The sequence below is a fragment of the Poecilia mexicana genome, unplaced genomic scaffold (assembly GCF_051168715.1).
Source record: "Poecilia mexicana isolate PSO_F unplaced genomic scaffold, ASM5116871v1 scaffold_17, whole genome shotgun sequence".
Lineage (NCBI taxonomy): Eukaryota > Metazoa > Chordata > Actinopteri > Cyprinodontiformes > Poeciliidae > Poecilia > Poecilia mexicana.
Genome location: NW_028263386.1, coordinates 18,417,537 through 18,443,993, shown reverse-complemented (window position 1 = coordinate 18,443,993; position 26,457 = coordinate 18,417,537). Strand labels below are relative to the sequence as shown.

General features: G+C 42.3%; 3 protein-coding genes and 1 long non-coding RNA gene across 4 annotated transcripts in view; 2 read left to right on the top strand and 2 right to left on the bottom strand.

Annotated features, from left to right (window-relative positions):
- Window positions 1–2,900, top strand: part of LOC106923029 (protein unc-13 homolog A) — a 36,133-nt gene extending 33,233 nt beyond the window's left edge. Inside the window, exons 39-42 of the mRNA XM_088014824.1 lie at window positions 123–179; window positions 984–1,070; window positions 1,160–1,316; window positions 1,655–2,900. Coding sequence (XP_087870950.1) covers window positions 123–179; window positions 984–1,070; window positions 1,160–1,316; window positions 1,655–1,943 — 590 coding nt within the window. The 3' untranslated portion in view covers window positions 1,944–2,900. The remainder of the gene's footprint in view (window positions 1–122; window positions 180–983; window positions 1,071–1,159; window positions 1,317–1,654) is intronic.
- A 3,941-nt stretch (window positions 2,901–6,841) lies between these two features.
- Window positions 6,842–17,585, bottom strand: LOC106923040 (RNA-binding protein MEX3B). Its single transcript, XM_014995882.2, has 4 exons — window positions 16,250–17,585; window positions 15,161–15,727; window positions 12,886–13,127; window positions 6,842–12,805 (listed from the first exon to the last, which is right to left on the bottom strand). Exons 2-4 carry the CDS (start codon window positions 15,660–15,662, stop codon window positions 11,585–11,587), a joined length of 1,965 nt encoding a protein of 654 aa, XP_014851368.1. The 5' UTR covers window positions 15,663–15,727; window positions 16,250–17,585; the 3' UTR covers window positions 6,842–11,584.
- On the top strand, window positions 14,335–15,753 carry LOC148154798 (uncharacterized). Its single transcript, XR_015765813.1, has 2 exons — window positions 14,335–14,506; window positions 15,247–15,753. It is a non-coding gene; the product is annotated as an uncharacterized LOC148154798 (long non-coding RNA).
- Window positions 17,586–18,006: 421 nt separating the features above from the next.
- mbd3a (methyl-CpG binding domain protein 3a) lies at window positions 18,007–26,449 on the bottom strand. Its single transcript, XM_014995884.2, has 7 exons — window positions 26,284–26,449; window positions 24,255–24,411; window positions 22,383–22,520; window positions 22,181–22,271; window positions 21,889–22,066; window positions 18,795–18,950; window positions 18,007–18,686 (listed from the first exon to the last, which is right to left on the bottom strand). The coding sequence occupies exons 1-6, from the start codon at window positions 26,295–26,297 to the stop codon at window positions 18,800–18,802; spliced, it is 729 nt and encodes a 242-aa protein (XP_014851370.2). The 5' UTR covers window positions 26,298–26,449; the 3' UTR covers window positions 18,007–18,686; window positions 18,795–18,799.
- Between the last annotated feature and the right edge of the window lie 8 nt (window positions 26,450–26,457).

Sequence of the window (26,457 nt, the reverse complement as noted above, 5' to 3'; positions counted from 1 at the left end):
ATCCTTTAAGGATTCCTAACATGTTTGGATCTGCTTTATTAACAATCATGTGTGTGTGTTTGCTGATCCTTTTACTACTGTTACTCTTTACAATCTTATCTTTCCTTCCTTTCTCCCTTCAGTCCATGGAGGGAAGGGAATCCGATATACTACAAATGAAGACACCCCACCAGAGAAAGGTAGTGTTTAATCCAAACGTATTTTCACACTCTAACTGTGATCTAACGGTTAAGCTGGTCAGTCCCGTCGAAGCATAAATATATGTTTACACTTCCTAGCAAAAGTATTCACAACACCACCTGTTTGTAACTTAATCTCAGCATAAATCCCGTTGTTCTGTGAAGACATTTGAGGTTTTTCTAGAGAACACTAGTGAACAAACAGCATCATGAAGATCAAGGCACACACAGAGGAAAGTTGTGGAAAAGTTTAAAGCAGGATTAAGTCATAAAACACCAACACAAGCGTTGGGCATCTCATAGGCAACATGTGGTCGTCCGCTTAAACTGACACCTCCAAGAACAAGAGTTGTAATATTTAAAGGAATGTGTGAGGACTTGCAAATTGTTCTTCTCAGATACTCTCCAGCTAATTTGATTGAGGCTGAGCTCTTTTGAAAAGAACAATGGACAAAAACAAAACCTTCAGACTGTAGATGTCCAAATCTGGTTGAGACATACCACAAAAGACGTGCAGCTGTCGTTGCAGTGAATGGTGGCTATGAAAACGAGGGCTGAATGCAACAACATGCCACACTTTTTAGATTTTTATTTGTTAAAATCTGGAAAGCTGTCAATTCCTTCTACTTCACAATCATATGTCACTTCACTGTGTTGGCCTATTGTGAAAATCTCAGCAAAACCCAGTAAAGTTTTAGGTCATTGCATGACAAAAAGCAAGACATTGTGTTTAAGACTGTATTTGTAGAGCAACCCCCTCACACTTCTGTTTAAAATAGATATGTTGTTCGGTTCCTTTTGCAGCCTCTGGAGTGGACGCGGTCGGTGAGGTGGTCATGGGCGTGGACATTTTGCCGCAGCCGAACGGAGAGCACAAGATCAGTGTCAAAGGTTAGAGGCTGTTGCCGCGTCCTGTGTCATGTGAGTCACGTTCTCTTTTGGTGCTTTTCCTTCTTTGCTCACTTCATGTTTCCGTCCAGTGGTGGCTGCCAATGACCTGAAATGGAAAGCACAGGGTTTCAGGCCTTTTGTGGAAGTCTACATTATTGGGCCTCACCTCAGTGACAAGAAGAGGAAATTTGCCACCAAGTCCAAGAACAACAGCTGGTCGCCAAAGTTCAACGAGAGCTACCAGTAGTGAGTGTCCACTGGCTTTCATCATCTTGCTTTGGCCAGACACTGAAAAAAAACCAAACACAAAATCTAACTTAGTATTATTGGTAAATGTTCTGGTGGAAATATCTTAGGGCACTTGAGACAAAACTAACTGGGAGATTATTTAACTTATAGCTAGTACTTTTTCATCAATATTAAGGAATTATTGACTTGAATTAAGCTCCTATTTCTTGCTATAAAGTTACTGGTAGGTTAGTTTGAAACCACGTCAAAAATACTTGGTAATATTTTGTGTTTTTGCAGTGCAGATGAATGACGATGTGTGGCTGAAAATGTTGAGCGTGTTTGATGTGTTTCAGTTCGCTCGGCACCGAAGTGGGACCGGAGAGCTACGAGCTGCAGGTGTGTGTGAAGGACTACTGCTTCGCCAGGGAAGACCGCACCGTGGGAATGGCCGTGCTGCAGGTGAAGGACATAGCAAACAAGGGCAGCGTCACCTGCTGGCTGCCGCTGGGACGACGGGTCCACATGGATGAGACGGGCTTGACGGTGCTGCGCATCCTCTCTCAGCGCAACAACGACGACGTGGCCAAAGAATTCGTAAAGCTCAAGTCCGACCAGCGTTCAGCAGAAGAGGGCCGCAGCTGAGGCGGAAGAGAGCGACCACAAAAAAACAACAACAAAAAAAAACGTGTGCACAAAAACACCAGAAGCATACCCGACGAGGCATCGTGTTACGCACACATAACACCCCGCGCCTACATAGAAAACCACGTGCAATATACAAGCACACATGTGAAACTGCTCTATTGTACATATATCTGCATACATTATGCAACATCTAGATTGTAAGGTTATCAATGCAAACACGGGGGAGTGAGTTTATATAAAAAAAACAAAGATTTTATTTAATTTTGAATATTTCTGCATCTGCACTAAGCTCTACGTTTGCCGTTTCTTAATCTCCCCGACACTCTTTCTGCTACATCACACCATTTCATATGCTGTACAATTAGTTGTGATGAAAAGCACCGCAGAACCGACAACTAAACTATGTGAATAGTTTGTCCTACTTTGCACTTTTCCTTCTCTGCATCTTTAGGAGAGCCGTCCTCGTCATTAACTCCGTCTCTCTGCCCGTCTGTTTGCTCGTATGTCTGATTGTGTTGTTCGCCATCCCCCCCTCCCGCCCCGCCATCCGTGCCGTTCGCTCTCCGCAGTCTTCCTAAAGTACGATGTGGTATGTGAGACGTTTCTGCCGAATAAAACCCCCCCACTCCCCCCAAAAAAAGAAGAAAACACAAATCAGTGTCGAGGGGCGACATGTTTCTTAGTCTTTACCGTAATGTATTAACGTCCTGCATGTTGACCCCAGAAACACTGTGACTCACCTCTCTATAACCGCAGCCCGCCTCCCCCCAGTCCTCCGATGTGCTATCTGTTTTGAGCACAGTGCATATGACCCTGAAACAGCAAAGGCTTTGACTAATGCTCATTGTTGCAGAGAGGACAGGGAAACGGTTCTGTGCCGGAGCTGTGATGCGTCGAGTGAAGCAGAGGTTGTGGCCAGAAAGCGCATCACCTTAAACGAGCAATACCCCAGACCCCCCCCCCCCCCGCCCCCCCCCGGCGCCCCCGAGTGCACATTATCCCCCTCCTAAAAAAAAAAAGAAAAAAAAGGGCTATAAGATCTGTGGACTGGATTGTCATTTTCACTAAAACATACTGTCAGTGCTTCTTTTGGCCAACTGAACACAAGATTAATCTCAGCTGCAGAACCTTGCATAGGTATTTATACACATTGAACTTTTTAGTATTTTTTTTATTCACCCACAATATTTAATGTATTTTATTACAATTTGATGTCACAGATCAACACAAGTTAGCGAATAACTGTAAAACTGGAAAGAGATGGAAATGAGTTTTCTGCAAAGACGTTTTGAAACCATGTATCCTCTTTTCCTCCCACCTTACAATTCTTGCAAACTTTTTTTTTTGTTGGTCCATCCTCCCGATGAATACCAAGGAGTTTGAGAATGCAAAGTGACAAAATGCAAACATTTTCAAGAGGTTTAAATAGTTTTGCAAGGCGCAGTAGCTGCAGCAGGAAACTGCTTCGTAACACCATCCAATAAGGCAATACTAGTTTATGTATCCATAAAAGCACGAGAGCAAACCCTCTGTTCACACTGCTGTGTCTTCTCTTCATGTGTACATGCATGTGTGTGAAAGCGTTAGTGTCTGTCCGGGCGGATTGTCACTCCTACTATATGGGCTCTCTGATAGTGAGCAATATCTACACGCCCAAACTGTATGTGCTGTCAATGTTAGAAAACTACAAGAGCACCAAGAGCACTATCCACATCAAAGGAATGGGAAACTTATGATCACATCTTTTTTGTAAATCACTGGGATATTTTCTTTACGGACTCATAAATTCCCATTCCTGATGGAAGTGTATAATCTTTTTTTTTTTTTACATTCTTGCCTAAGGAAAGTGTCTTGATTTTGCATTTTTCTTTAGGAACAGTACATCTCCAAGAACCAGAGCTCTTTAAAAAAAAAGAATGAAGCCATTAAAGTCACCGCCAAGCATTTATAAAGTTCATTATTTTAAGTCATAATGGTTGACAAACCGTTACCTTTTCTTGCAAAAAAAGAAAAAAAAAAAGATAAAGCAGACACTCATAGCCATAATCAAGCTCGTCTTGCAGTCTCTTTGTATCTCTAAATGTCAGTGACAGTGACTAAAGCCACCCACACATTGGCCTGTTACGTGTTGTCTTTACTTTGAGGCTAAAATCGACCAAAAATAAACCCTGTGAATGTCACTTGTCCTCAGCAGAAGCGTTTTCTCTCTGCTCTTGTGAAATCGAAAACCGTGACTTGCTTGGAGACACCGACTCATGCCTTTGATTTAAGCCAACCGATTCCACTTGACTCATAAGAATACAAACACCCCACTGGGTTTCTCTGTGAATCTTTGGCAACGCTTTAAGGAGAACTCCACTGATTTTTACACATCATAAACCTTTCCTGATTACCATATGAGAAAATGTGTTACATCCTTTGGGATTTTCAAAGTGAGGTGCTGATGGTTTGCGACATAAATCCAGATTATTTGGATTTGTGTAGGCTAAAACTAACGGCTAATCCAAAAGAGACTAAGACCGAAGCCCGCTTCTACCTTCTTGAAATAACGTCGTACTGCCTTTAGCAAACAATATTTATCGAACCTTAAAGCCTTTTTTATGTGGGGATTGGTTGTTTGCAACACAAGAAGTGGAGGTAAGAGAAGATTCACCAGGAATCATCTTCCTATGTGAAACGTGCCAAGAACTAAATACGTTATGTAAATTATTTCTACTCAAAGTACCTGTTTAATATCCCCATTTTTCCTAGGTTCCCATGATGCATTGCAAGAATTTTCTTACTGGTTCTCAGACCATTGTTCTAACATGGAAGCAAATGGTTTCTCACAGAAAAACAAAAAAAGTAAAGACCGGGGAGAATGACATGAAGCAATGGAAAAATGTAGCGTCCACATTCGTATTGCTTCCTTCTCCATGGTAATCCAAAGGAAAATAATACACAGTTGAAAAGAATAATCATGTTTCGCTTTGAGTGCATGTTTAACACACACCTACTGAAGGCAATGGTGATTATAGGTGCAGCTGCAAACAAACAGTTGGCATGTTTAGTTAAAGAGTCAAGAAGTTTAGCAAAAATGTAAACTGGTAAAAAAAAAAAAAAAAAAAATTAAAATTCTCCTCACTGCCTACAAATGGCTTCTGGTGGCTTACTGGACTTTGCAAACATAACCTCACAGCCAACAGGACAAAGGTGGATTAAAGTGAAGCGTTAAAAAAATAAATCAGACATATTCCAATGTTTAAGTGAACGCTATTTCATAGATGTTTTACATTGTTTTATGTCTTCATATGCGTTTCACTAAGGAAGATCCACGGTGGTGCACCGCCTCCTACCTCCATTTCCTGTTTGTTTCCCTTTGTAAATAACTTCCCCATCCAAATGTGGTGACAGTTTAAATCTTTGAGAAATAGGATACATAAGTATGAGCCACATTTTGAGACTATAGTTGTTTTAGAAAGGTAGAAGTTGCTTTAGAAAAACTATTCTTATTGGAATAGCCGTTAGCTTTCCTCTCCATTTATGCTACACGATAAAACTATCACTTATTTACTGCAGTGACCTCTTACGTTTTAACACAACCTCACCTAAAAAATTCTGAACCTTTACTGTAGAGTTAGATTTTTTATTTATTTTTTTACCTCATCTTCCAGAATTTCTAACATTAGTCAAACTAAATTGTTGACTAAATCATTGCTTTGTTAGTCATGGGAGAAAAAAAAAAGAACCACAAATGATATCTCTGCTCTGCTACATCAGCTTGAATCATTTTTATTAATTTCTTTTCCTGTTTTCACAGCAGAAGACAAAACTAAAGTGCAGTGATAAATCGGTGGAGTGCTCCTTCAGGAGTCCCAGCAGGTTGCACTGTTGTCATGTGTCGTGTGTGTGATCTCAGGGCTCAAGACAAAACCTTTTTTCAGTCTGGATCTGAAAAACCAACAGCAGCAGCAACGGGCCTTCTCGGCTGACATGCAGACGACTCCTGCACACCCACACTCACAGACGACACACACACCTGCACACCGATCTCAGCTCAAGCACAAAAATGGGCACGTGAGACGACGACACATGCATGCATGCATGCATGCACGCCGACACAACTCTGTGGAGACCAATGATGCCCACCCTGTGAATAAAGTCAACTGAAATTGCATGATGGGAAACTTAATTGTGCCAGCACGTGTCTCTTTGATGTTATTTGACCTTTTTTTTTTTTTATTTTTGCTTACTGACTTGGTCTTACTTTCCCAAGCTGTGTAATAAGCCATCTGTGTTTTGTTTTTCAAAGAAAAAAAAATGAAATCATGTTTTCAATTTGAATGTAGTGTGAACACAGAACTCGCATGAGAGAATTATTTTCTACTGAGGATGTTTGTAATTTATCGTTATTGTTTAAATGAGGACGAAGCGGAGCTGGAATGCAGCCTGATTGTGATCTGCTTCCTATTAAAAGGATGTTTTTGTGTCACAAACTAAATGTCTCCCTGTGCCTTTACTTTAAAGCTTTTTTTTTTATGATTTTACATCTCTAAAGTGAATGGTGAGGGAATGCTAAATGCTGCTTCCCAGGTAAAATCTGTTCAAGTCAGAGAAAGTAACTCCATATTCATATTAAAATACATCTTTTAAAATTATTTAATAAGAGTTCCCTGTCATCGAATTGAAATACTAAGTTAAATTACCTTTTTACACGAGTCATATTTCTTAAGCTTCAGCCATATCTTAATGCTAATGAAGTGCTTCTGCAGACTACACACCCCTCCATTACACAGGCTTTGGTTTGGCTGCAGCTGTGCGTCTGCTGCCACCGTGTGCTTAAAGCTGCAGCTCGACGCTGGCGCGCCTCCGCCCAACCGGCCCACGTAGAAATAAAGACAAGAGACGCGAGCTGGTATTTTTACAGTAAAAAAATGAAACCAAAAAACAAGACTTTATTAAAGAAGCATAAAAAATAAAACTCTTGATACATTTCTCATAACCGTTAAGTCAGCTCAAATTATACGATTATACAATTTCTCCGGCTCACGGTTAAAAGGTCCATAAACTTTCAAATAAAATATATTTCAATTTTAAAATTTCTTCAATAATTTTTCTCATTTTGTTATAAATTGCCTATATGTAGTACACAGGAAATAAAGGAAAACAAAACAAAACAAAAAAAAGTGGAAAATAAAAAATAAAATTTTTTGAAGTAATAAAAAGGGTCACATTATTGTCTGGGATATTTAGGTATGCAAATAAAATCGTAAAAAATAAAACATGTAAAAACTTTTTTTTGTTTTTCATCTTAAAAATTATTAGCTAATGCCGGGTGGCTTTGAAGACATGCAGATGGTTAACTTACAAATAATGATACATGTTCTTTAGAAACTACACTTATCTTCAATTAAGTCCTTTTTGCTTTTGAAAAACAAGATCCTGTTGATTGTATCCAGGGTATTTACACACACAGGTTAGGCCTGAAACCTAGTTCGCCGACGGTTTAAACGTTTTGGTTCTGCATACAAAGAAAATTAAAGCAAAAATAGGAGAGAGCAGGGGGCTCGAGGGGAGTCCGTTACCCCCTTCCCTGGCACGGCTCTCTTAGCATCCCCCCTCTAATCACACACAAAAAAAGGTCAGAGGTCACTGACTAGCATGCCTCAGGAAACCCTGTTTTCAAACCTTAAAGGAAGGAATTGGGGGATGGGGATACAATTACCTAAAAAAAAAAAAAGAAAAGGAAAAAAAAGAGAAAAAAAACAGTAAAAAGTCAATCTGAAAATAAAAAATTTGTACCTTTTTAACATTTAAAATTACTGTACATCAACCCTAACATTTGCTCGTTGGCCAAAAAAACAACAACAACAAAACAAAACAAACCTCGAAGATTTAACATGAAAGCCCATCTGGCAGAATACAACAATTTATTCTTCAACACGTCAGCCTGGACAGTTTCAAAGGAAGGGCCTCAACAGACTCGCACCAGTCATCACAGATGTGCTCATTCAGACAGCCCGGCATCTGGTCCCAGTTTGAAGACGCGAAACAACAGCAACGGATCCGACAGGAAGGTCGGGAAAAGGAGCGGGGGGGGGGGGGTGGGGGGGGGCTTGTTTTCGGTCGGAACGCAACGAGAACGAGCGCGGCAGAACTGTCGGGTCTACGGTGCACCCAGGAGGGGGGCATCGGGGTGGTGGTGGTTGTTCTGAGAAGTAAATGGCGGCCCCTCGCTATAACGAGCGGGTTTGTTCGTCTCTGAGACTCAGTAGGGAGTTGCACCAAAAGCACCATGGATGAGTCTTTGTAGAGACTTAGCAGGTTCCGGCTCCCGGGTTGCATTTTCTCCTACAGTTAAACAAACAAACAAAAAAAAACAAAACAAAAAAAACCAAACGTATATATAAATGTGAATGCGAACCTTTCGAAAAGCAGCAAAGAACTGCAATCACGCTGAAACTAACTGGAGCACCAAAAGCATAACTTGTATAAATCACTGTCGTCTCTTAAAAATAAAAATGTAAACCCTGCAACCCGTCCTGGTCAGTGGGGAACGTCACACTTACACACCGACAGGACCCGAATGAGATGAGCGCGCAGGGACGTCCGGAGAACCGATTAAACACAAAAACAGCAAAAAACATTCTGCAGCTGCTGGGATTGGAACACAAGAAGTGTCTGGAAGCCCTGGATGACCTAGCTACTAGCTGCCATAAAGGATAAGTTGATTCTTCCTATACGGTGTGAGCCTGAACATGTGTGATTATGTGTGTGTGTGCAGTCAGAGGAAGCCCTTGAGAATGTTTATTTTAGTTGTCATGGCTTGTCTCATTCTATGAGAGAGAGAGAGAGAAAGAAAACCAAAAAAAACAAAAACAAAAGAAAGGGGGCCACCGAAACAGACTCCGCCGCCTGAAATGCAGCGATTTTAACACTATAAGAGGCAGTTACTGCAAACTTGTTGAACTTTTTTTTTTTTTCCCACCAAAGGAGGGGAAAAAAAAAACAAACACACACAAAACAGGACGTGCCTGCCTTATTGGAGTAATGCTATGAAACACAGGACGACTCAAACTACTAACTATATAGTGCACTACATTTTGTGGAGAGTACAGCGCTGTATAGATAGATTTAACACATCCGGGTACTTCGGGCCCCTTTGGGGGAGTAATGGAAAGTCGATGGGAGTCGAGGAACTTCTGGGGTCCAGGGTACAATAAAAGCATAAAATAAACAAATATCTTTTAGCTTTAGGTGCTTGGACACCATTTCAGACGAGGTCAAACATACTAGAGTGCTTCTTGTTGCCATTTGGTAATGTTACATTCATCACTTCAGCCAGCCTCCATTGAGGTGAACCAGTACATTTTAGGACTCAGCATTTAATATTTTTTTAGTTGTCATTTGTTCTAAATTGTAGTTTTAATTCATGAGATGTGCGAACTGTAAAATACAATTGTTAAGCATGAAATATGCCAGTGTATATATTCTTTTTAAACTCAGTGGGTTTCCTAGTGTTTTCTCACCGCTTTCTTTTATCACTAACTAATGTTGATCGTTCTAAATCACATGGAATATTAATTACCTGGAAAATACATGACGTTATGTCTACAAAGTCTCAGTTTCTAAAATACGAGCCATGAAGGCAGACCATTTTTTATTTTTAAAAAAAAAGCAGAGATAAGAAAAGGAGATACAACTTATCTTGGGTTTTCTATGGCTGTCATGCATGTGTAGTCAGCGGAGAGTTGGCTCCCCCTGGTTGCCGCTGAGAGAAGGGAGACCAGTCACATCCTTTGTGGGGGACTCCCCTCGAAATTAGAGGATTTCCTGCGTTTTGATTGGCTATGTGGCGGCAAGAAGATGAGCTCACCCAAGGCGCCATTAATGCAAGAACTGCTGGTACATATGAAGCTTCGATACTCCTTTTATAGACTTCAGTCGAGGCCAGCTATGGTCACGATATTTAGGCCTGTTAACCCAAAAGGTTTTCTGTACGGAACTGCCAACCTACGTCTCCGAAGACGCAACACCTAAAGCCAACATTCGACATCTGTTTATTTTACACTTTTATCACTATACAAGGCCCAGAAGAGATCCATTTACTCCCATTCAAACAGTTTCATCTCTGCCGCCAGCGCCCCCAAAAAGGGGAGGAGCCATTTTGCGGGAGAAGAAAGTGGAGTGACGTTGAATCCATCTATATAATTGCAACAGTGTCATCTGAGAGAGACAGCTTTGCTGTCCGAGAGGGGTGGAAGACGGAAACGAAAACAGTAAGAGCCGTTTCTCTTTTTTTGTTTTTCTTTAAACAAAGGGATTACAGTGCGCGAAAACTAAAATTCAAGCCCCTTGTTCGTCTTCTCTCCTCAACCGTGTTGGACTTAACATTCTCATGTGACATCAAAGCCCTGTCTCGTCGTAGAGTTCAAAATATGTCTTACCCACACACTACACAGACAAGAGTCATAAACTACTAAAAGAAAAACGACAACAACAACAAAAAAAACACTAAAAAAACGAGTAGATCTAAGTGTAACAGACAAGATTTGGATCAGACGAATGAAACGGCGCCCTCTCCGGGTGACGACGTACTGGTGCGATTGGGCATCACACCAACACAAACACGAGATGTGAAGGGATTGTCAGGCAGTCTAAACATACAAACCGACCACAATCACAGGCCGTCAGCGTCGCTAAAAATGGTACATTTCTCACTTATTACAGAATAATAAACAGCCGCACTAATTATGCGGCGAGGACTCATCCAAATTTCACCCAACGTGTTACCAAACTGAATCGAGGAGCATGTTCCCAGTAATCATTTGGCTTATTTATCGGATGGCTAAGTATTGTGTGGCATTGAGAATTCATCCTGAAGAGGTTCCTCGAGAAGTGTAGTGTTTTCCAATAGGTGCCTGACAAACATGCCAACCTAAAAGTAAAGAATAAGGATGTTCCAAGAACCATTTCCACTTTGTGTCACAAAAGGAATAAAAAAAAAATTGTTTTTAGCATGAGCGAGCGAAAGAGCGCGGAGGACAATCGGGGAGGAAGGAGGGGGGTCGAGGGCGTTAAAATGAGGAGTAGAAAAGTGCAGGCCTCGTTGACAGCTTTATCGAAAAATATCTGTTAAGTACAAAAGTGTCAAAAGGAAAAAAGGCTGTGAGACAGAGAGAGAGAGAGAAAGAGCAAGAGAGAGAGAGAGAGAGAAAAGCAGGCAGAGATCTGAAGAAGCCAGAATGAAGACGCGTGGAGACGAACAGGCGGGCAGGCGGCCCGCGGAGGGGCCACTCCACGTCGAAATGAAGGCCTGAAGAGATATAAGACACTAGTTTCCTTCCATAAGTTCACCGCTGAGAGACTGTCTGAGCCCCGACTGTCTGCAGACAAGTTTCAATCCACTTCCCTCGGAAAATAAGTCATTATTATTATTATTATTATTACTGGTATTATTCATCTTGACAGTTATCAGCAATATATCAACATCCGTAAAGTATCATCATCTCTATTAATGCATTTAATATGGTCCATCATCTGTGTGAAGGTTATTAGTGTGATTCCTTCCATTTCCTCCACCACAGCTGGTGCCCGTCTGCCTCCCCACCCCTACCCCGCTACCTAACCCCGCTCCACCCACTCAGCTGCCTGTGGCATTAGGAGAAGATGCGGATGCACTGTGTGGTCGGAGTGTGGCAGACGGGGCACTCGGGTTCGGCCGACTGGCAGATTTGCCCCGCGCACTCCATGCAGAACAGGTTGTGGCCGCAAGGCACGAGGGCCGCCGTCACCTCGCTCTCAAAACACACAAAGCAGTCCCTGTTGACGCCGGGGCCGACGCCGACGCCGACAAGTGCCGCCACCCCGGAGCTGCCTTTGAGGCGGCTCAGCATCCCGGAGGTGATGCCCACGTTGCTGCTGCCTCCCTCGGAGTCGGTGGGCGAGCCGCCGGGCAGGGACGAGGCCGAGCAGGAGGAGTAGCCGGTCGACGAGCCGCCGGAGCTGGAGCTGGACGCGCCCGAGAAGGAGCTGCCGCCCGTGCTGCCGGACTGCAGCCAGGAGAGAGTGCTGAGGGGGTCGCTCTGGGCGCGGCGGGCCAGCGGGTGGTCCAGCGGGCCCACGCCCGTCTCCTGAGGCAGGGTCGGAGACAGCCGCGGGGTGATGGCGCCGCCGCTCAGGCCGCTGCTGTTACGTCGCAGGGGCTGCTGCGGTTGAGAAGACGCGGAGGTCTTGCTCCCAGCTCCGCCGTTGACAAAAGGCGCCCAGATGTTGGAAGCACTGAACTCGAAGCCCAATTCGTCCGAGGAAGCGAGTCCCGGGGTGGAGTCGCCTCCGAAGGTGAAGCCGCCTCCAGCGCTGCTGGAGCCTGTGCTGAAAGGACTGGTGGGGCTGCCGCCCTCGGCGGGCTTCCTGTTGGAGCTGAAGCTGTCTGAGCTCATGCCGCCGTTGTGCGTGTGATAGGCGACCGAAGAGGACATCTTCCGGCTGGAGGAGTGGTGCATGGACATGGGAAGAGATGGCGGTGGGGAGGGAGGGGGAGGAGGAGGGGCAGGGTGGTGGCTTGTGGCTCTGGACCAGAGAGACGCCCCGAGACCCCCGCTGAGGGAGCCGAGGCCTTCTAGACTAACGTCGGTCCCGTTGGTGTGGAAGTCGTTGTCTCCCTGAAGGTCGACAAAGGTTCCAGTTCGGAGGGTAATGTGGGTTTCGATCTCCTCTCTCGCTCTGTCCACGTTCTCCGGCATTCCTGTCACCTCGAAGACGGGGTCTTTCTCTCGGCTGGGCGTCACGATGTAGGTGTGAGTCTGCTGCTGGATGCGCTTGATGGTTGCTCCTTTCGGCCCCACGACTAAACCAACCACTCTGTAGGGGACCCTCACCTGGATCGATAGAGAAAGACGTTATTCCCGGCCTCGATTTGAGCCGTTTCTGTTCTCCAAACCCCGGACGGATTCTGTACCTGTATGGTGGTCTGTCCCGGTAGGTGAGGAGGGCCGGGCAGAGAGCCTCCTCCGCCTGGCCCTCCAGCTTTGCAGCGAGACGCCCGGATCATGGAGAAATGCTCGGCTGCAGATACAATTTCACGCTTGGCCATTTCCACATCCTCCCTGCGCCCCGTCACGATGAAGACCGGATCCTCTCCTCTGACTGGAGTCTTTATGTAGGTGTTTGTTTTGGCACGCAGGGCCTTGATCTTACAACCTGAAAAAGAAAGAGCCACACAAACTTGTTTTAGGCCCACATTTCTCCTTGACCTAATGTATCTTTAACATATAACAAAACAACAACCTGAAGTAATAAATGACACAAAGTACTTGCTGAAACAGGGCTTAGAGTCTCAATCACATAATCTAAAAAGATTATTTTATACAATTATCTATGCACACATGAATAATTAAAAAAAAATAAAAAAGCTCAATGAAACTAAAACAAGTTGCCATACTGCAATTAATGTGATCCAGGCATTTATGACTTCTTCAACAGATGTCAACATTAGGTTACTTTCGTTTCCACGAGCACGAACCTACATCGAGTTTATTGCAAATCCAAACACTACAGGCAGACTTTTTCTGTCAAATACCAAACCGGTGAGAAAACAGAGGCCTGAAAGGGTGATTTGTCTGATTTCCTAAAAATAGGTTAAAGAGAGACAGTACAACGAGACACATTAATTAGCATCTTCAGAAGGATAGTACAATATTAACTGGCAATTTAGTCTGAAGCTATCAAAAATTACATCAGTAAAAGCAAATACATCACAGCATAAACACACTGTATAAAACACAAGTATTAATAACTTGTGTTTTTTTTTAAACAAAGGTTATAATAACATGCGTTTTTTTTTTCCAGGTCCATGTCTACAATTGCTCAATAAAAGCAAACAGTTTAAAATGTAAATTGCAATAATTTTAACATTATATATATTATATATATATGCATTTCCTAATATAAGTGCTGAACGTGTTGATAAGGCTTTATAAATACACTAGTGTTACTAGAAAACAACACCTCTCTAAAATATGCCTGAAGTAAAAACAATACTGATAATCATTAAAAATAGTTAAATCAGTAGCAACAGTGATGCTAATAAGGCGGCGTTTAAGTTGACTTGCTCACACTGCATTAATGGCTTATATAAAAACAAACACATGCCTGCTTCCCCCCTCCCCCCATTCATGTGGAAAATGCTCGACTTCCGATTGTTTGATTGGATACTAGACTTCAATCAGGACTACCTGCCGTCTGCCTTGTTTATATCCTGCGCTGTCTAAAACCGGCCATTACTGGCAATCAAATGGAGCAAGGGCGATCATGGCAGCAGGTATTCTAGCTGTAAGTGAGGTAAAGCGGGTAGCTGCAGCAGTGTCTGTCATGTAATGTTGGCCTCGGTAGCTCCGCCGCTGCTCTGTGTCTTTAAATGCGAGGGCTTCACTGTCGGCGACCAATGGGACGCACGGAGCGTGATGTCATTCTGGGAAGCAGAAAGCATGGCTTTTTCAAACAAAGAGAACAATGCCGTAACGCTGGCGCGGCTGCGACGAAAATACTGAGCCCGAAACACACATCCAGCCTCACTTCAGGTTACATGTTGATTAAAAACCGTAAAGAAATGCTTGGTTTGTGGGGGGGGGAAGGGGGCTCGGCTCGCAGGCGCTCGGCAGCATCGGCAGACAGCGCTGGGTGCAGGGCGTTTACACCGCCCAGTCCCGTGTTTGTGCGCCTGCTTTGCCCCCGTTTGAGCTTCAAATCCGCGCAGAAATCGCGATAACAAGACGACACGGACACGTTTTCGCGTTCGAGGTGCGATGTCTGTGATGAAAGCGGCCGCTTTTTATGCGCCACGCACAAGCGGAGCGGGATTTCGCTACGTTTTCTTTGTTTGGTGCAGGCTTCTAGACACGTCCAGACTCCCGACAATCTGCCGCTTTGTCTGACCCTCTTCCACCCCTCCCCCTCCATCCTCCTCATCAGCCACCCTCACTCTCCCACTCTCTTGTCAGATTATTGTCAAAATATTGAGGAAAAATAACGGCGGAAAACAGCCCAGATGTGCCACATTATGCTCGCTATTAAAAACCAAAACAAGGCGATCGGAGCAGCATGCTTAAAGCTCTGAGGGGGTTTAAGTTCAGGGAGCCCCCCTCTCACCAGACAGCCACCCAAACAAAGAGCCAGCCAGACTCCGGCACAAACACAAACACGCAATAATTATAATTATCAATCAGCATTCTTACCTTGTCTCCCCACTATTTCAGCGACATGCTCGGAGCTGGGGACAGGTACACATTCAGTCATGTTCACGCTTCTTTTCCTGTTGCAGAGGACGGAGCTTTGTTCCCCGTGGAGCATGGAGTGGGACCCGGCCATGTGGTACCCGCCAGAGCCGTAGTACTCCGGAGACGGAGAGCAGGACGTCGGCGAGTCCCGGGACCCGCTGGGATGCTCCAGCATCTGCAGATCCACGTAGCCCCCTCCGCCCACGCCATTGCAGCTCTCAGAGCCCGGACCCTGGGTCCCGTCCAGAGTGTCCACAAGCCCGTTGCCTCCACCGCCCCCACAGTCCACTTTATCCATGGCCATGAGTGACAGCTGGTCCAGGGCGAAGCGGAGAACTTCTTGGTGGTCCTCATCCCGGGAGTCCTGGTCCGTCTCCCGGGGCAGAGCCACGCCACTGTGCTGGCTGCTGATCACCACGTCGTGGTCCATTATCTCGGGGTGAAATAAAGGGCTAGGCATAGTCTCTCCGTGGATCTCACATCAGATCACGGATGCCAGTTTGTTAGGAGTGATCTCACCTTCAGCTGAAAAACACACACAAAAAATAAAATGCATTAAAAGGGGGGTGGGAGGAAAATAAGGAGTTTCCAATAAATATATAAAACACGCGTGGAGGGGAGTACCAATCAACAGCAGCGAGCTCTACCAGTGTTGATTTGAGCGGCTTGCTTTGTCTGTTGTGGCAGCTTGTCTGACAACAGCCCATCCAGCAGGCTGCTTGTTGTCTTGTCCCAACACAAGTGAATTAAAGTATTTCTCAACATTAATGAAACTAGGAATTGTAGCCGTATCATCTGTCACTAACGCACGTGTCAGAATAGTTAAAATAAAAAGTAGAGAATGAACAGACGCTGTTTTTAGCATAAAGAAGAGAGCTAACAAGCTAGCTCCACAGTCGGCTCACAGTCACGTTGTCGACCCCTTTGTTTGGGAGCACCGCGGCTAGCTGCTTTAGCTCTGCTCTGCCAGTCGAACTTGTGTTCAATATAAAAAAAAGCCGTGTTGTTTTTTAAAATTAAACAAGCGCGGAAACATCACAAACTTACTTTATCTGACCGCTGATATCCTTTCTTCGCCTGTCGTTCAGTCTTGAGGGAAAGACGAGAAGCAGCAAGAAAGGAGGAGGAGATCAGTGCAGCGCAATGAGCTTAGCGCGACAGCTAACTAGCCAAGCTAAATGGGGGGCGTTGGAGAAGGGGAAAAAACGTTAAAAAGCAAAAAGGGGGCACCGATGTTGTTTTGTCTTCCCGGACGGCCACAGCACGCTCCTAGGAGGGCCGCTGAGTCTTCATTCTCCGTCTCGTCAGTGAGAAGCGTGGCTGAAACCCGAGGCTGGGAGTTCCCTTTGAGTTATAAACCAGTGATTCTCTGCTCCGCTCGGTGCTGCCGCCTGACCCCGCTCGCTCCGCCGCCTTTGTCTCACCAGGCGTACGCCGCTCCGTCTGCCGCACACACGGCACTGACGTCAGCCGCGACACAACAATGGGTTCAGAGGCCACATGCAGCATCGATGCGCCGCTCGCTGCCGCTCCGGCTCCCGATATGCGACACTCTGATTTAATTTGTTAGGGAATTTGTGTTTAACGCGTCCGGTTGCAGCGCGGGCAGATCAGAAAATGAATAGATTGAAATAAAAGTATATGGTCATGGTTGGGTGTGTTCATCATGGCTACCAATGAGGTGTTTGGGGTGGTCCAATTACACCTCCGAGTGATGCTCATGCTCAGTGGTATTGTTTGCTTCATCGCTTATTTTATAACAAGAAGCATAACTTGGCAATGTCTGATTACTGACCTTAAAACACACCGAAGAGACCATTTATATGTATATATATTAAAAAAAAATATGTCTCAAATACAACCCCATGTGTGCGTTGAAACCACACGACTCATAAATGAATGCTACGATTCCAGACCATCAATGCCTTTAACAATTAATCATAAATAGCAATTGAAATAATAAAACACTTGAGCTAAATTGTAATAAAGGATGGACCAGCAGCAGAGGGCGTTCCTCTACACCCTGATATAAATCTCACTGGTTTCCACTTTTTCTTTTTTTGATGACCTCACTTAAGGTGAAACAAGGAGAGTTGATTCTGGGTAAAAGATCTTAAATATACCATCTCATGCAGTAAAGATATTGTTGAAAACATCCCTTTCTGCTGCTTCTGTTCGATTGATACATCTTATTTCATAATTTCTTAAGTGCTGTATGGGTGCTTGCTGCAAAAAAAACATTAAATGCAACATTTCAACACATCAACAATTACCTTCCATAGGATATATTGTTGTGAATCCCCAGTTATAGTTTATGGAGAAGGCACAGATCGAGGATTTTAGATTCCTGATCAATTATTGGTCAAAGTACTCTAAATTTCCTACTATATATATATATATATATATATATATATATATATATATATATATATATACACACACACATTATTCTGACTAGTAATTAACAAATAATTACAGTGCCTTGTGGAAGTATTCACATCCCTTGAAACTTGAAGCTATGAAATTCTGAAAAAGGATAAAAATATTATTACTCTTTGTATTACTGTTTGTGTTGAAAGAAATAACTTGGAAGCCCATGGTAACTCTGGAGAAGCTGCAGAGAGCCACAGCTCAGGTGATTAGATATTAGACAAATCTGGCCTTTACAGAGGAGTGGTCTGATCCAGCATGTAAAATAATAATAATAATAATAATAAGCTTGTGGTTGCAATGTGATAAAATGTAAAAAGCTTAAGGTTTATGAATATTTTTGCACTGCATTGTCAGTGAAACAAACTCACGAGTTATAAAGAAGCTGCATTTATTTCACAAACAAAAATAGCATAAGGATGTACAGTACATCAGTGTTGTACAATTTCACTTGTCTTTCCAAATCTTTAACGTTACTCTCTAAACTTTAATGTTGTTGGCAAAAGAACACAAACAATGCAAATATGACGACTCAGGCTTAGTATCAGGAACAAAACTAACCGTAAAACTTGAAGAAGACAGCCACATGAGTGCTGTGTTCGTATAAAAATACTGCAGCTTTTCTACGCTTTCAGAAACACACCGTATAACAAACCACCTACAGTATCGGTAAAATATAAAGCAACGCAATCTGGGAGAACAGTTAAAAATATACAGCCTTTGCAGAACCCACATTGACATTATAAAAAACACACGAATTCACATATGTGAGGTTTGTAACTTCAACACTGAGGTTAAAACAGCTGGAAACTAATGTAACACTGCATTGTATTGAGCACCTTCCACAGCTGCCTTACATTAGTAGAGGTAAAACAAAACAAACAAAAAAAAAAAGCACCCTTTTAGGATTACATTACCAAGTGTAAAAATATAAAACAATAAAGATGACAGTCTTTGTTTGGGTTAGGGAAAATTTTAAGATCTATTTTTTTTCTGCATTCGAAACAAAATGGAGTCTTTTTTTTTTTTTAGTACATGGAGTTTATCAGCAAACCTGAGAAGAGATGAGAAAGAAATGCGTTACTCACTCGGGAAAGTAATACAGTCTATATTTCTGTAAACTACATGAATCAAATGGCTCTCGTGCTGAGTTTCCGTCTACCTCGGCTATAACTCCTCGTTCTCCAGCGGCTCGGTCTTCTTCTCCACTTTGTCGTCCGCTGCGTCTGCGGCAACATCCTCTATGTGAGCAAGAGAGTCGGCCATCAGGGCCTCTTCAAGTCGTCTCCTCACATTCTGCACCAGGTCCTCCTGCCTCCTGCACACAGACACACACACACACACACACACACACACACACACACACACACACACCCCCACACACACACACACACAATGTCAAAGATGACATGTTGTGGCTCTAAAGTTACACTCCATCCCCCACGACGCTGTCAGAGACTGGCAAAATGTAAACACTTTCAATCCACCACAAAACATCCATCTTGTATATAAAGGTCTGTTGACTGATTAATCATGATTAATCGCACATTATCCATAGATATCTTGTGATTAATCACAAATAACTGCATTTTAAAATATGCTTTAATGTACCTTAGCAGAATGTTTGTAGTATTCTTAGAAAAATAATTAAATATAAATGTTCTTATATGGATTGAGATGGATTTACTTGTTTTATGCAAATTAATGTTTCTTTTATAATCGCAGCAATACCAGAAATGATAATTGTAAAGACTATTTTACAGAAAACTCTATAAAAGGTACTTTCTCTGAAAGATTTGTCAGAAGTACTCATACATGTACTCCTGCACAAGATAACTGCGCAGCAGTTCGGTTATTTTGTACAGTTAATTTTCCTCCTGTCATGGAAGAAAATTTACAAAGGCAACAGATTTTAAATGGGATTATAAAAAGGAAATAAAGAGCAATGAATAAACTACAGCGACACAGAGTGTAATACAGAACTGGAAGTTATCCCATAACGGGCTGTTAATAAGACTTATTTTTGGGAAGTTCCTCCATTTGATTGACGGAAACCCCTAAAAACGTCAAAAAGCTGTTATGGAGGAAATGGATCCATGAAATCGTGACAAGTTTTTCTTTCCTGAGGAAAATTTATTAAGAAGAGCTGATTAAAAACAAAAATCCCTGGAGTTGCCTCAGAAGTGAATGGCTTGCATATAAAACAATGCTTTGCTATGGTTTGTTTACAGCAGCCGAATAATTCTGGGGTTCTTCACCGATTCTCTGCCTCTCTGCTGTGAGTGAGGCTCACAGCTGTTGCTCTGCGCGCAGCGCTCAGAGCCGAATGAGAGGAGAGATGGACAGGAGGGGAGAGAGAGTGGAGCTGTTTTCAGAGACAACTTTCCTAAGAAACGGGAGATCAGCCCCACAGCTGAAACAGAGAAAGAAATAACTTCACTCCACAGCGCAGACGAGGTTTACATAAAAATCCGTGCGTTAAAATCAAGGAGTCTTCTTGTTTTGATCATGATTAAATTTAAGAGGTTTTATGGTTTGTTTTTTTAGGTCTTTCTTCACCACAATAGACCAGAGAAGCGTCCATATTATTGCAGACAAACTCCAATCCATCTATTAATGTGCCTCCTCCCATCATCACACAGAGACATGGCATCAAGATCCCTAAACTCCTCAGTTTGAGTAGACTAGTCCTCAAGTTGAGCCTTTTCACGTTTCTGCCAAGTTATCACTCCAAACTTCAATGTGTTTTAATGGGATTTTATGCGAAAGATCAACATAATTGTGAGTCGAAGGAAAATGAAGTATGGTTCTCAAAAAAATCTTCAAAACAAACGCCAGAAGTAGTCATATTTGCAGTTTGCTACAAAACATGCAGGAGACACAGCAAACATGCTTAACAGGGTGATCTGGCAAAATGAGACAAAAATCTAACCTTCAGACATGCTAGAAAAGGAATGGCAGAAACCGACTCTGCACATCCCTCTGAACACACCATCACTACAGAGAAACACGGTGCCGGCAGCATCAAGCTGTGGGGTTGATTTATTCAGCAGGGTCAAGGAATTTGATGAGCATTGATAGGAGGATGGATAAAGAAGCTAACTGGTTGAAGAAAATCTTCTAGAGACTGCAAAAGGCAGGCCTACTCTAGACTGGCAGTTTATCTTCCAGCAGGATAACAAGCTGGAGCTACAATGGGATGATTTAGATCAAAGCATATTTGTGGCCAAGTCAAAGCCCAGGCCTAAAAATACTCCACAATCTATGGCGAGACTTGAAAACATCTGTTCATGGACCCATCATCCAATATAACTGCACTGCAATAGTGGCGGAGCCAAACTCCAGAAGCAGTTAAGGGGTTATTTGTGGCCAATTATGATAATTATGATAAAATGAGTAAAAGCAAATGAAAGTTGAAGCTAGACTGAAGTAAATAACATGAGCTGAAACCAGTCAGACCACAAACACACAGCAACCTACACAGATGAGAACCACGGAGAAAAAGAAGCAATAATGACTGGAAACACAGAAACTAAGCAGATGAAAATATAATTTTCTAATTAATTGCACAACTAAATCCAATTTAGAAATATTTTTTTTTCATTAAATTTATTAACACTTCATCTATCCACTCTACAGTTTTGCTATAGAAGACCAGTAGGATTTTTTTTTTTTTTTTCCTAAAAAGGTTGAAATACTCAACGGCTTTTATCCCGGTTAAAACAAGAAAAAATCTCATCGGTATAACTGATTTTTTAAAATTATTTTTGTTAAAAAGAATGCCTTTAAAAATGTTGCCAGGGTCGATTATGTTTAAGTGTATTGTTTTAATATAAATTTTCAGTTAGAAATGTGATCACTATGGCAACCATAGTCAGAAAACACCCTTCTATTGATCACTTTTGTTTCACGAGTAAAACCAGAGATTCAGTTTGAACCTGAAATTAAATCACTTTATTTTCCCCAAGATACTATTAGCCATTCATACGAGGACACTTTTTTTTTTTTTGACAGAGCTCAATATTTAATGGTAAGTCCTAATTTTACACATATCTTGTAATCATAAACTAGTTAGAAGTTGGAGCAGTTTTCACCCTCTGACCCCAAACGGACAACCCTTAGCAGCACCAATACAAAAACAAGAATCACCTTTGACACTCCAAATAATCTCTTTGACCAAACTATTTTCTATGAAGGAAGCCAGAAACAATGGGTTCACACAAATGATCTGTACTTTGAGCTCTAACTGATCCTACCTGATGTCATCATCAGTCACCACAAAGGCCTTGCAGAGAGGCTGGGCCGTGTTCAGCCAGACTCCCGGGTTTTTCTCCACCGCAGCAGTGAGCTGGCCAGTGATGGGCGCTGGGCTGGTGTGCAGCGCGCTGGCAATGGCAGACAGCAGCGTTTTATCAGAACACACCGGCCCAACGCCTGGGGGGGAAAAAAAAGAAAAGAAAAAGAAAAAAAAGGATGGGTCAAGTCAAGCTACAGAAAACGCTAATTTTGAACTCAACCTTCTCCGCATCTCGGTGGTGCTGTCCTCACCCTGCAAGCCTTTGGGAAGGTCCATAGTTTTCACCAGCTCTTCTGCTATGTCGAATGCATTTAACCCGCTCAGCTTCCGCTCCCAGAACAGCTGACCAGAGAGACAGATGTTAGACTTTTAGCCGGAAGCGAATATGCTCCTTTATTCAGGGCAACATTAAAAACAATGTCATGACTTTTTTTTCTCCATCCTCCAACTCACTTGCTTTGGTTGGTCCACCGCCTTCTGAGGGTCTGTTTTCACCTTGTTGTTGGGATGATTAGTTATCTTAGTCACGGGCTGTTTGAAGATGGAAGCAGTCTGTCGAACTGGGAGTGTTGTGTTTAAATCAGGCTTGACCTGGAGAAGAGACAACACGACATAAATAAACCAAAAACAGCAGCTTAATAAGCACAGGCGTATTTGGTAGAATCACTGTTCTATTGTTTGCCTTGTCATTAGCAACTTAATTGTGGTGAAGTTGATTAAAACCTAGATGTTGCTTTATGAGCATTACAAAAAAAAACTCTTAGTATTGTTATGCAAAGCAGGAAAACGATAGAAAAATGTAGATATTTGGAGTTATTACACTTTTAATCCGCCTTTAGTTCCCGTGGTTGCAGTTGCGCAAAACCATGTAGGTTTATCGCCAAGCGAATGATCATCGATTACACCAAACAGGTGCTAAAAATCATCAATACTCCACACTTGTTGAGGCAGAAAAAGCTGATCATTACAACTGAATGAGGAACAGAATAAAAAAAAAAATCTGCTGCCAAGCAGGTCAATTACCATGGCAACAAGATCAAACTCAAGGTCGTCACAGTATCTCACAAAAGTGAGAACACCCCTCACATTTTTGTAAATGTTTTACTATTATACATTTTCCATTGGACAACATGGAGGTTATGACACTTTGACAAAATGTAAAGCAGACGACATGCAGCTTGTATTACTGTGTAAATTTGTCATATAATAACAATAACTGAACACATACCCAAATAATGTCTAATCAGCTGGGAACAAAAGTGAGCATGCAAGCTATTTTTTTCTAATATCATGTGACTTGGTAGTGTTACCAGGTCTCAGGCGCATTAAATTTGGTGGCATCGCTCTCGGACAAAAGATTTTAAAGCAGACCAAAATCTTAACATGCGTTATTCCAAGCTTCACAATCACAAAGAAGCTGGAAGCCTTGAAGATTGATTTCCAAGGAAAACTAATGCAGCAGACAAAAACACATAAAGTACGTTTCCCTCAGGAATCAGAAGATATCCCTCAGAGCTGGTAGAAAGCAGCACCGACTGTCCAGAGAAGTCAGTCAGACCAGGACTGATCTTACTGGAAGACTCGTATCCTGGGAGCCATCACACCAAAATGAAACGAAACTAAGAGACTCAAATTTGTGCAAAAATGGCAGCGACTCTGGACTGACGAGTCAAAAAATGGGAAATATTTTTGCTGAAAGCAGAAGGCATATTGTTATCGGGAAGGCTGGAAAGTTGAACAATAATATGTTTCTGCAGGCTGTGAACGGAAAGAAATATTCTTTACAAGCTTGGCGTTGCTTTTCTGCATTTAATGGAAGATTACATGAGACAGGACGCTACAAGGATGAAGATCCGATTAGTTCTGCAAGATCTTTGGAACAACAGAGCGTAGACACAACAAGAAAGGATAGATTTCCCTTTGCTTTGTTCACAGTGTTTTTTTTTGTGTTTTTTTTTTCGTTTTTACAACTTTGGCACAGAACTCTGAAAAGTGTGAGACGTTTTAAAAGTACCTTTTATCAGTGACTAATGTAAAAACGCAACACATAACCGGAGAAGGCCCTGCTAGATGCACACAGGATTTAAAATTTAAAATCATAAACCCCTTCTTTTTGCTACTTGATGTACACTTAAATAACATGCAAAGTCTAAACATGGAAAGGCTATCAAGCTTTGTATGAACAAAAGCATTAAAGTTTTCAATAAAAGGGGAAAATCCCTGTTGAAAATTGCCAAAAAAAAAATGTATCTTGATAACTTATTTAAAGTTAGTTTCTGGAAGGTTGTTGTCTTCATATCCTGCACAGTCTGCTGTTGATCTCACCTTGAGCTGATGGTTTACGTCGTAGAGATTCTTGTGCCTGCTTCTCTGCACTTTGGTCTGCAGCGATCGTCCGGCCCGCGGCTGGCCGGTGTTCAAATCGGTGCGAAGGTCGCTGCGGAAAATCTGTGGCTTGTTGAGAATACGCTTAACGGGTAGGCTGAAAAAGTAAAAGAGAGAAAACAAAAAATAAATATGATGAAGTGTTTTTTCAAACTGTGCATGAATGCAACATGAAATGGAACATTTAAGTAGGTTTACTAAAGTGGTGATTTACCAATATCACTTGGCTATAAACACTCTATAATGCAAAGAATGTTTTTTTTTTGTTTTTTTTTTACATTTTCTGCGCCCCAGGCTTGTATTACTCAGCTCCCTGTGGACGTCCACCTCCAATAGATGGAATGACAAACATCAAGCACATTTGTGTCTTATTTCTATTGATTTTTGGAGGCAAGGGCCGGTGAGTAAAAGGTCTGTGTAGATTAGAGATGCACCAGTCAGATGTTTACAGGCTGATGCAGATTTCCAGAGATCTGGAAATCATATCAGGTTCGGCTACAGTTTTTTGTCTATTAGACTATTAGACATAAACCTAATTCCCAGCAACTTTATTTTACGTCTACAATTAAAACAAAAAGTCCACCAGAAATGGATGCTGGTGGCCTCTTTACATAGGTGGTAGAAACTACCCAATTATTCCTATGAATGCATAAAAGCACATGTCTATCATCTACCTGATTTTACAAAACTCAAAACAAACCTCAACAACAAACATGCACATTGTTAGTATGTTGATAGACTGAAAAAAATAGGATTTCCCCCCCCCATTTTGATGCATTCACAGAGCCGGAATCAAATCAGACATTTCGGTTGTTGACGTGATGATCAACGGATCAGAGAATTTGAAAAAAAATATTGTCTGATTTTGATAATAGGCAAGTTGATAAGGGTGGAGCATTCCCCATTGTACTAAAGAAAAGACCTGATGGGATTTTTATGAGCTGCAAGAGAAGTGGATTAGAAAAAAAAAGACTAACTACCTAGTAGTGTAATCTTAAAAGTATAAAAATGAAATGCACATCTAAATTCCAAAAAGTAATCTGTAAAAACGCAAATTTTGTATCAACATTTTAAAAGATACAAAAAAAATATTCGGCATTTGAAACGTTCTACTGTTATCAAGAAAGGCACAAAAGCAAAAAGTGGTCAATAAGAGGGTAAGAACTATCACCACATCAAACCTTTTTCTATATTACAAAATACAGTAAATGAGAGTTTCATTACTGAATTAAAAACTATTGTAAACCAACAAATAAGTCAGTTGCATAGATGGGGCCCCAACATCCTTCCTCTTTCACGTGTGGCTCAACACAGAGGTGACTGGATAGACTGGTAACGACAAGCCAGGAAGTTACAACAACCAAAAGTATTTATTGTCACTAATAATAATGAAGAAGAAGAAGAGGAAGAGGAAGAAGAAGAAGACTTGTTCTGAATAATTTTACTCAACTACAAATAACATATTTAAAAAATAACAACCAATTAGTTCATAACTAACGGAAAAATACACTTAAAGAAAAAAAAAACTTAGCCACATATAGACAATGCCAACCTGTGCACTATTCCTCCCATTCCTTTTTATTTTTTGTAAATGAAAAGTTGCAGTGTGTCTTTGGCAGCAGGAAGTCGTCATAAGGTCCCAGGGAGGAGGGGGTCGCTGAATGAAGTGCAACACCGGGCCCTGCACCCTCGCGACTCAAGCGTGTGTAAACAATGAAACTTAGCTAGCTAATCAAGCTAGCGCTCAGCGGAACAACAACAACGACCCACACAACGTACCTACCGCTTCCAGTCACACTAAACCATAAATTCAACGGACCCATAAAGTACCAATTTGTTTAAGACGGTGACAGAGAATATACATAACTCCGACATGTCCACATGCTAATGAGTGTTTAACTACACAACGAACGCGTGCCTGCACATCTTGTTTAGAACAACTCGACTAGCACGCAGTTCAACGTCTCACCTTTTTCTCTCCATGGTCCCGTTTTGTATCGCTGCGTTGACTGGATATTCTGCGAAGAAAGAGGGGAGAAAAAGTCCGCTATCTACCTGTCCTAAATTTACAGTGTTTAGCTGTCGAATCCTGCTGTCAGGACTTTTTAACGCCTGCAGATCACTCCGCCTGCTGGACGCGCAA

Excerpts from the sequence above, each read along its gene's own strand:
- LOC106923040 (XM_014995882.2), bottom strand. The coding sequence starts at position 15,662 with ATGCCTAGCCCTTTATTTCACCCCGAGATAATGGACCACGACGTGGTG. Across the intron at positions 13,128-15,160 it reads TGAAATAGTGGGGAGACAAG|GTTGTAAGATCAAGGCCCTG; the intron begins GTAAGAATGCTG and ends TTTCTTTTTCAG. Across the intron at positions 12,806-12,885 it reads CGGGACAGACCACCATACAG|GTGAGGGTCCCCTACAGAGT; the intron begins GTACAGAATCCG and ends CTATCGATCCAG.
- mbd3a (XM_014995884.2), bottom strand. Across the intron at positions 22,521-24,254 it reads ACGTAAACCATCAGCTCAAG|GTCAAGCCTGATTTAAACAC; the intron begins GTGAGATCAACA and ends TCTCTTCTCCAG. Across the intron at positions 18,951-21,888 it reads GTGACTGATGATGACATCAG|GAGGCAGGAGGACCTGGTGC; the intron begins GTAGGATCAGTT and ends GTCTGTGTGCAG.